Raw genomic sequence first — 10,282 nt, 5'->3', positions numbered from 1 at the left:
GGCAGAGAAGATGTTGTTGCACGTTTCCGGACCGACCTTGGCATAAATTTATTCATGGAAGAGCTTGACTGTTCAACTATGGCGGTGCCATGCTAGCCTGTCTGCTCAGGAGAAGCGCATGAGAACAACCTTGTTTTTTTTTCTGACATTGTAGGATTATCCATCAGACATGTTGCCATAACAGCGATATTTGGAAAGGCTTGTTTCTTACTCTTTTATGCATCCTGGCATTTGTGCACATCATGGCCTAGCTATGAAGTCTGACATTACTTTCCTGATCATTTAGTTCAGTGTGCCCATCCACATTGTTTACATCACTAATATAATGTTTTTTTCTGTTTTACAAAGGAGTTTCAATTTTGAAAAAAGGTATAGTGTACTTCAGCATCAGGTAAAAAAAATGAAATACTGTTATCACAACTCAACTTTACCATTGATCATGATTTTGCTGACCTCCATGGGCCCCCAGTATGGCTGGGCCCCAGAAAGCTCTCCCCTGTGTCTTGCAAGACACTTTGAATATGGATTGCTTTGAGTAGTCAGATGACTCGAAAAGCGCTGTATAAGCTTAAGTCCAAAACTCTGTCCAAGAGTGAGAGAAAAAACTGGCAATAAATTAGACTTTCCCACGACATTCTAATATTTTGATATGGCAGATTTTGGAACAAAAAACTTTTTAATGACATTCTATTTTTTAGATGTAACTGTATTTAAGTCTGGATCTCAACACTGCAACTGGAAATTATTCGTAATGGAGAAAAGCTTTCTTATGAGGCAAGTGATTGCTTCTGTTTCTGCTTATAAAAAAATATACATTCTAAACTGGGATTCATTTTTTTACTGGTCAAAATCACACCTCAGTAGAGCCATAAATAGAACTGCTGGGTAAATCATCAAAATATTAAATCTGTGCTAAAGAAGTACTGTGAATTCTGTCCCACACCACCTAATTTAAATGTGCTGCAGGAATTAATCTCTCATTGGTCAGTTTGAAAAAATAAAACTGTTATACTCAAAGCAACACACAGAGACTTTTTTATCATCATTAAATATCCCATTTATCTTTGAACAATAATCCACCCTTCAAGTTACAACACATTCTTCATTAAAGACTTATTGCAAGGAAATCCATACTGGTTTACGTGTGCATTTTTTTTCTCTGTTGAAGCACAAACTGAACCGTGACCTTTTTGATTAAATTTCGTGAAGAGAAATGCTCAAAATTCTCAACTGCAGAAGGATGACTGTATTAGTGTGTGAGCAGAGGTAGATAAAGCAATCTATCAAAGTCCTGTCCAGCCAGCGTTTACACTATCTGACCATTCGAACCAGATCTTTTAGTGAACGCTGTAGTTCCCACAGCTCATCTCACTCTAACAGCAGAGTGGACTGCAGAGGCTTTAGAGTTCTTCTGCTTGTTCTCCTCTCAATCGTTATTGGCGCTGGTTTCCTCTTCCCTGACGGTGTGCGACACAGCATGTCGTCGAGGGTCTGCTGGGTCACCTGATCAGCTTGCTCCAGCTGAGTCACTACCTGCTCCACTTTCATCATCAGAGGTCCGTCCTCACTCTGCAAACGTAGCACATCGATCTGAAACGGAGACAAGAGGCTGCTGAACTGCTGTGTTAACAGTTGTTTTTAAGTGATTGTTTTAATTATTTTGACTGATAATCTGGAGGAATGAGTTAATAAAGGATCCATTTTATTTCCACAACTATCTAGGGGATGCAATACAATTCAAGATCCATACAAATATGGACAATATGAGTCAGTCTGACAACAAAACACTCACTGACCACTTCATGAAGTACACCTGCTCAACAACTCATTAGCAAATATATCTAATTAGCCAATTACATGGCAGAAACCAATGCATTCAGGCATAAAGGCATGATCAAGAGGATGTGCTGAAATTCAAACCGGACATCCAAACGGGGCAGGAAGATAGTATAATGACTTTGAATGTGCTATGGGCTTTTTATACACCTCTGTGACTGACGTGGTCAGTGAGTGAACATTGCAATATTCCATTTTGCCAGCAGATGGGGCTACCTGATCTCGTTTCATGTCAGCAGCTGAAGCAGCAGCACTTCAGAATCAGAATGGGGTTTTATTGCCAAGTACATTTTCACATTTGACTTGGTGTTTGGTGCAAAACAGTTAACATATTTTTAAAAAGAAATATTATGCACTGTTTTATTAATAACTGAACAACCTGGAAATTAAAAAGTAATACTTAAAATAAAAGGGAAAATATGGAAAATGGATATTTTGACTTTTTATTGCCAAGAAGTGATGTTAAAGAATCTCTTTTACTTAAAAATTTACTTCAAATATCACTTTTTTTGTAAAAATTAAAAAAATAACCCTATTTTTTCCAAATTACATCATGAATTCAGTATTGCAGCAGCATTATCAAGTTCACATCTGGTTTCTTCTCTCCATGTTCCAGTTTTAACTGTCATTTGTGGATGGCACAGCCAACTGTGATGACAGACACTGATTTCTGGAAGTGTTCCTGAGCCCACGCAGAGATTTCCAGTACAGAATTATGCCCGTTGTTAATGCAGTGACCCCTGAGTGCACCAGCATCCAATAGTGACCGTTGACTTTGTTCCTTGAGCAGAGATTTTTCTGAATTCTCTGAATGCTTTGATGATATTATGGACTGTAGATGTTGGGATGTTCAAATTCCTCGCAATTTTACATTGACAAATATTTTCTGAAATTCTACAATTCTACAATTTTTAGCAGTTAATAGGGCTGAACAATTTGGAATAATAATCTAATTGCGACTTTTTTTTTTTTACCCAATATTGGGATTGTAATTCCACATGCGATTAGTTCTTCATCTCGTGTTTTCCAACAAAAACAAGCAATAATTCATTCTATACTATAACCAACACAATATTAGATTTAACTAGGGCTGGACATTTTATTTATTTTTTCATCTAATTGTGATGATTTTGACTCATTTTGCAAATTGGATATGAACTGTTGTATTAAAGGAGTCATAATTTTAATATAACTCTCATAAGTAACAAGACCATATAAAAGTGAGGAAAAATTGATTTTTTGTATACTACTTTAAAAATATGCCACTAAAATGACTGCATGATTTGTAATGCATAATGTCTCTGCTGCAAAAAAATATTTAATCTGGTATTTTATCACAAATTTCGGGTTAAAGAAACACTGCACCTTCTGCAATTTAAAAATTGCAGCAGGCCATATTGTGATTTAAACTCATTTATACTTAATTGCCCAACGCTAGCAGACGCTCTGCCCATCTTAACAACTGAGAGAACCTGCCTCTCTAAATTGCTCCTTGTATACTCAGTCATGTTGCCAATTAAACTAATTACCTGCAAAATGCTCCTCCAGCTGTTTAACATAAATACCACTTACTTTGGATGTGTTGCTGCCATCAAAGTGGGAGAGGCTTAAAATTTTCATAAAAGGGTAAAATATCTGTTTCGACACCTGAAATGTTGTTTATGTCCTATCGTAAATGAACTATGGGTTTATGAGCTTTGCAACTCATTGCATTCTGTTTTGTTTATATATTACATAGTGTCCCAACTTTTTTTGTAATTGGGGTTGTATCTATAATATCAAGTAAAATTGAAACCAGAGTTTTTGTGAGCTAGAAGCAGAATTTCTGACTTACCACCTCCTGAGAAAATTCAGGCTTCTTCACAAACGGTGGACTTTTGTGCAACACGGCTGCAGACAGCTTGGCGATGGCATCTTTCAGTTCTCCTGACACTATCTGTAGTACGAGCTGAATCAAAATAAAAATAAAAACACACAAATAATTAACAGCAGGAATAAAGGAAGTTTACCTTAAGAAGCTTACGTGATGCAAACCTTACCTTTAAATTCTGGCATAACCTGCTGTCAGTGTTCATTATCTGCAAGTACAAAAACTTGGCTTTTTCAATGTCATTCTGGAAAAAAGAGAAACCAGACAATTGGTAATAATTCAATATTTCCTTCATATTACTGGATTAGTGAAAGAGAAAAGAAAAGACTCACCTGTCTGACTGCTAATGCTACAGCAAAGCAGAAAGCTTGTCTGGGGATGAAGTTTCCTTTAGTCTGTCCCTCTTCTATCAGAGCCAAACAAATCTTGTATGACTCTGCCGTGTTCTGAACATAAAGAAACATTAACGACTCAGTGTAAAGGCTTTAACATACATAACAGGGTTGCTGAAAACATTTTAAAACTAAAGTGATAACTATATAAAACATTTAAAGACTTTTTTGGTGCATTTTACCTTTATTTGAACAGGACAGTAGATGGCAGTACTGAATTTAAACTGCAGAACCTTGTGTCTCTGAATGTTTTTAAATCTTTAGTGAAAACTCTTGAAATCAAACTGTCTGTATGCCACTGTATTAGCTGATGTTTTATTGTTACTGTACCTGTTTTTTTTTATGAACTGTGTGAGTCTGAGTGTGTTTGATTATAAAACTGTATTGTTGCCATTCTTGGTCAGGTCTCCCTTGAAAAAGAGATCTTTGATCTCAGTGGGATTAGCCTGGTTAAATAAATAAATAAATAAATGAATAAAATAAATCATTAACCCAATTTCTTTCATCCTCATCTTCTTTTTGCGTTATTATCTTGCAAGTCACCTCATGTTTGCCACTACCATCCATTCTTGTAGCCTCTTCTTGAACTAGCATTTCCCCATTTTCTTCTCTTTTCAAAGTAATATGCTGTTTTTAAATCTGCCATAAATCAATAAATAACAATTACACAAAAAGGATGATTAAAGCATATAAAGCTGGCAAGATGGCAATTTCTCACAGCAGACACTTGAGGATGTGTGACCTTAGAAAAAGTCAGATTTAAGACTTTTTCTGAACTTTTAAGCATCCATCAGAATTAGCTTCCTACAAATACATCTCTTTCTATCTTAAAGTTAAAATATACTCATCAACACAATTTTACCAGTTTGTAGCAGGTGCCAGAAGCCAGTATCAGCGTGTCTTTGTTGAATGGTATACCCTGACTATTCATGGTTCTTAGAACCTCCAAAGCATCTAGAAAAGCAAAGAAATGGAACATTACACTGAAGTCAAGCCAATCTGTTTAAGGGCATGAAAGTATCAGGAACAAATGCAGCAAAGCACCTCAGTAATACATGACCAAATGTTTAGAAAACTCTAGTTTATTACTTACATTCATAAGAGCCTTTTGTGAATAGCATATCTATAGCGATGTTGAAGGAGGTAGCATCCTTGAAAAATCCTCTCATATTCTGTTCAGAAAGCAGAAAGGGAAATGTTAGAGGTTTTCTCCTTAAAAAGTTGTGATCATGGATCCAGGCATAAATTCCAACATTTCTGACATTGAAGGGTCATTAGGGGCTGGCTTAAAGAAAAAGGAAAACAGGTTACCACAGGTGATGGTTATCATGCAAAGACTATTTTCTGCACAACCAGCACTCCTCTTGTATTTATCATTTTTGATACTTTATTAATGTAGACACAAGGAATTCTAGGTCACATTTTGTTTACCCCCCTTGAATAGGATGGTCCAGTTTTTCCTAAGCTAAAGGATATAATAAAGCTATCAAAAAAGCTCCTTTCTTTTCCAATCTTAAATTTTGTACAGCTTCTATGGCTGACACTTTAAAACGTCCATGTTGTGCCACTCAGTAAGGAACACTTCCAACCAAAAACAGGAGAGGTTCATCAGAACCCCTGTCTCTTATATCAAGTTTCAAGCACTTAGATGGTCACATTTTAGGTTGGTTTGAGCATGTGTTACCTTATCTGTTACTGTAGCAGCAGCCAATTCCACCATCCCCAGCTCATAGCACTGTCTCATGAAGACAGGGCCAAACCTAAAATCTCCCTGAAGCTGGTTCCGGTTCTCTTCGTTATACCTTGTGAAAGCAAATCAAAATCATTCACAAAATTCAGCCAATATAATAAATGATCAGCCAGATGCATTTTTAAGACACCTAGTTCTACTCTAAGGTGCTACATAGTGGTAAATAGTAAATCCTCTGTACGTGTTTAAGATATACAGATAATATAACCTCAGCCAGGTCACACATCAGTGATAGTAACTAGTGATAACTTAACAATACTATTCATAATTGATCCAAATATAGACAAGCTGCAGCTTACTTGTTTAACCAACAAAGGGTGCAATCTGAATTTGGTTGCTCCTGTTCAACATGAATAGCTGACGAGGAGACATCACAATAAAAGGCATTACTTTTTTGTAGGGAAAACAATCAAAATGGATATTTTGCATTTTACTGTCAGAGACTTGATATAGTAAAAGATATGCACCAGGGTTGGGTCTGGCTTGAGTGAGAACCTAAGCAGACCCTGATATGAGGTCCCCCTAATCTGCATGAGGGCCTCTTTGAAAATATATATATATATTTTATATATGTATTTTTATTAGGTTTTACAAAGCAAAGTATCAAGCAATTACACATACCCACTGAAAATTAGCAAGCAGCCAAAATAAAACAGGCCTGCATGAGGGCCTATTTATGTTTATATCTACTTACATCAATAACCTTTTAAACTGTTGTCTGCCATGTCCTGATATTATAAGGATAATAACATGCATCCCTATGAAAGAGAGCCAACCTGATGATATAGCCCATGTTAATGTTTTATGGTTATTCCAAAGGGACAAGTTATGACAGCTGTTTTGTTGTTCAGTGATCTGTAGCACACACTTGAAAAACACGTACAAAACTGTCACTAAAGATAATTATTTACCTGACCATTGCATCTCTGGCAATCATTATGTCATCTGCAGACTGGCACAGGTGAAGAAGCAGCTTCAGCTCATCTCTTAATATTAGCTCATTCTTTTGCAGCTTCTGGCTGAAGACCTCAATATAATTCCCTGTGAATAAAGTAGAAACATGAGCTTTGACCAACGGTAGACAGTGCTTCATTACTTCTAAAACAAGAGCTTTTGTTAAGAATGCATTTGTAGTTTCTCCCACTGATACAGTATAAGTTAAAACATTAGCCCTGTCTTTGAGCGGGAGTTTCTTGGAAATTTTCCTTTCCAAAGTACACACTGATTGCCAAAAACTTTAAAGAATATTTCTGTGAACATTTTTAAACATATTTTTTAAATATCCTAAAAAATGTTTTTTCAAAATTTCTTTACATATTCCCCAATTGTTTAAGTGGAACTTCATCATAAAGCGTTAACATTAGGGCTGAATGATTCTGGAAAATAATCTAATTGCAAATTTGATATGCCATTATTCTTTAACTTTCTTTTATTCCTAAGAAAAGGGCTAAACAATTCTTTAAAAGTGTCTAATTCTGATGATTTTGACTCGTATTGCAAATTGTATATGAATTATTACATTTAAGGGTTTTTGTCATTCTTATATTTAATAAGAAAAAGCAAAAAAATGAAGAAGGTAGGATTTTTTTTAGACTTTTCTAAGAAAAAAAAAAGGCACCTGAGCGATTGCCTGCATAACATCTCTGCTGCAAAAAAAAAAAAAAAAAAAAAAATTTAAACTGGTATTATGACACTAATTTAAGGTCAAAGAAATATTGCAACTTTTGCAATTTGAAAATTGCAGTAGGCCATATTGCGATTTAATCTAAATTTTTATTAATTTCCCAGCCCTAGTTAACGTTCCAATAAAATTGCTAATTCCTCAAAACTGTCAAGAATATTCCCCAAATTTCAAAGCAAATTCCCCCTAAAATGTATCAGCAAATTATTCCAAAAATACAGATAAATTCCTGAAAATTCCAATACATAATTGAAACATCCAAATCCTGAAATTCTCGCTGAAATTCTGTAAAATTAAAAGCAAATAAAAAATGTAAACGAAAGTCTCCAAAATATATAACCCCCCTAAATTTTCATGCAAAAAACCCTGAAAATTCCCCATGTAAATGCCAAAAATAATTAAAAGCAACTTTGCCAAAAATGTCAATAATACTCTGCAAAATATACAAATATATCCCCATGAAAATACATGAGAATTTCCATACAAATTATTGGAAAAACTCAACCAGCAAATTCTCCCAACACTTCAAGGTAAACTACTTCACCTTTTGATCCATAGGCCAGGTGAGCCACAGCCAGCTTCTTCTGCTGGAATTCTTGTAGTCTGATGATATCCTCTGACAACAGATGCCTCTTAGCTGCAGAAAAGCAATACTTCAGATGTCAAAGATGTACCAATTAACAGGTTTTACGGGTAGAAATGATAGAAGTTCAGCCAGAGCCAAAAATCATCCCAGTTTAAAGAAACTCTTTCCATAATGACAAACCCCTTATGTCTATCTAACTCGACTTAACAGCTTTGATTGAAAACACCTCGAAATATTACACTAAACTTTATGAATAAAACCTGCAACAAAAACAATGTTGGCCTACTTTTGATAGAGTTGTACTGACTGTTCAAACAGCTCCTGCGTTTGTTGGTGCACCAGTTTTCTCTACATGATGCTACATTTATGTAGCTTCTCTACCTTTTAACAAGCTAGCTTAACTGGTCCACTAAATCTCGCATGGTAGAATTGTTTACTAGATTTAAATCTTACCTTCCACACACCCTCCAATAAAGCCAGGCTGTAAAACACCAGAAAACAATCCTTTATAAGGCTCACGTACCAACGACCGACAACATGTACAGACCCTGGCCAGCGCCATAGCTTCCACAGACTGTACCATACACGTGAAAACAAAGGGTACACAGTCATTGTCGTAAAACAGTTTAAAGCGAAGATACCTACTGTAAATATTGAATAAAAGTTTTAAGTGCACTTTTTATTAGAAATAATTCAATATACGCGGGATAAGGGGTGTGCAGATGTTTGTTTATATTTTGAGAATCGCCGAAAGCAGTTGGTATCGTCCAAAATGGCTGCGCCCACGAACCAGTGAAGGCGTTAGTTTTTAATTCTCACTTTTGAAGCCAGTTTCATGTATTTCTCTCGCTTTCTCTGACTTCTACTGATTATTTTTTAACAAAGCGTTTGATTTGGCAGACAAAAGGCAGGAATTTTATTATAGGCCAAGCTGCATTCAAACAGATACTTCTTTTGACCTACAGATGGTGATGTTGTACCGCGGTTTCAACCTGCTCTGATGCCACCGAGATGAGTTTGCTGCAATGAAGTTTGGATTACAAATAAAGGTATGTACAAATAATTCACTAAAGAAGAGATATTTCATAAAAAGTGAGGATGTGGGGAAAGAAATTAATTTGTGGTCATTTCATATTTTCAATTTTGCATCTCAAGATTACGATTCAAACTTATGATTCTGACTTTTCATACTTTGACCTTTTCAGCTCATAATTTGGACTTTATATGTCACATTTTTATCATTAAGAGTCCCAATTTTAAATTTTGAGTCATATTTTGACCTTTTCAACTCCTTACTTTAGCTTTTTGGTTCCATATTTTAACTTAACCCAAGATTTCAATTTTTTCTCAGATTTTGACATTTTAAATAAATAATTGTTACTTTTTATATTTTATTTTGAGCTTTTACACTCTCAATTTTGAATTTAAGTCATATTTTCAACTCCTAATTTTGGCTTTTTGATACCATATTTTGAACTATCAGACTCTATCAGACTTTAAATCTTAAGTCATATTTTGACTTTTAAACTCATGTTTTCAAATTTGATCTCATATTTTGACCTTCCAAACTTTTGATTTCAACTCGCTCCTTGTATATTTGCTCTTTAAAAACATTATTTTTTCTATTTTTAATATTGCTTTCTGATCTTTTGAACTAATAAATTGGATTATTTTTTCTCAGATTGGAGCCTTTAAACTTATCATTTTAACTGTTTTGAATTTGCAAATGATTCATCAGTGCTGTTTTTTTCCATATTTTATTACAGGTGAAAATGAGGTTGACAGTTATGGTTAAATGTTGACCCTGTTAGGCCCTCAGGTTAGGCCTAAATCCAGAATCCGGCCCCTGCTGTGATTGAGTTTGACACCCCTGGTTAATGGCTTAAAAATGTGCTGAATCTACTTGTTGTACCTAGCTACTATGCTATCCAGTAATACTGAATATAATAGCGTCTGATCAAAATTTCATGCAGTTTAAATGTGTTTTCATAGTGTGATTTGTTTTTACATCAGCGTCACAAGGTGCTTTACTTTAACTCTATCAATTAAAAGAGCTGAATCAGTGCAACTCATTTGTCTATTTCTTCATATTAGAATATTTCTGCAAGCCTTATAACCTCTAAGGTTACTGCAAGGAGTGTTATACAAGTGCATCTCAGGAAATTAG

General features: G+C 35.1%; 1 protein-coding gene across 2 annotated transcripts; it reads right to left on the bottom strand.

Annotated features, from left to right (window-relative positions):
- Positions 1–1,046: 1,046 nt before the first annotated feature.
- On the bottom strand, positions 1,047–8,698 carry ptcd2 (pentatricopeptide repeat domain 2). 2 transcript variants are annotated; one of them, XM_041811277.1, is made up of 10 exons: positions 8,569–8,698; positions 8,074–8,166; positions 6,760–6,889; positions 5,783–5,900; positions 5,192–5,270; positions 4,961–5,052; positions 4,039–4,152; positions 3,876–3,950; positions 3,671–3,784; positions 1,047–1,590 (listed from the first exon to the last, which is right to left on the bottom strand). In XM_041811277.1, the coding sequence occupies exons 1-10, from the start codon at positions 8,696–8,698 to the stop codon at positions 1,369–1,371; spliced, it is 1,167 nt and encodes a 388-aa protein (XP_041667211.1). In that variant the 3' UTR covers positions 1,047–1,368. The 2 variants fall into 2 exon arrangements, with proteins under 2 accessions (XP_041667211.1, XP_041667212.1); XM_041811278.1 differs by having other exon boundaries at positions 3,876–3,914; positions 8,569–8,678.
- Positions 8,699–10,282: the final 1,584 nt, after the last annotated feature.

Source organism: Cheilinus undulatus, linkage group 17 (genome assembly GCF_018320785.1).
Source record: "Cheilinus undulatus linkage group 17, ASM1832078v1, whole genome shotgun sequence".
Taxonomy (NCBI): domain Eukaryota; kingdom Metazoa; phylum Chordata; class Actinopteri; order Labriformes; family Labridae; genus Cheilinus; species Cheilinus undulatus.
This window is presented reverse-complemented; position numbering and strand designations above follow the sequence as displayed.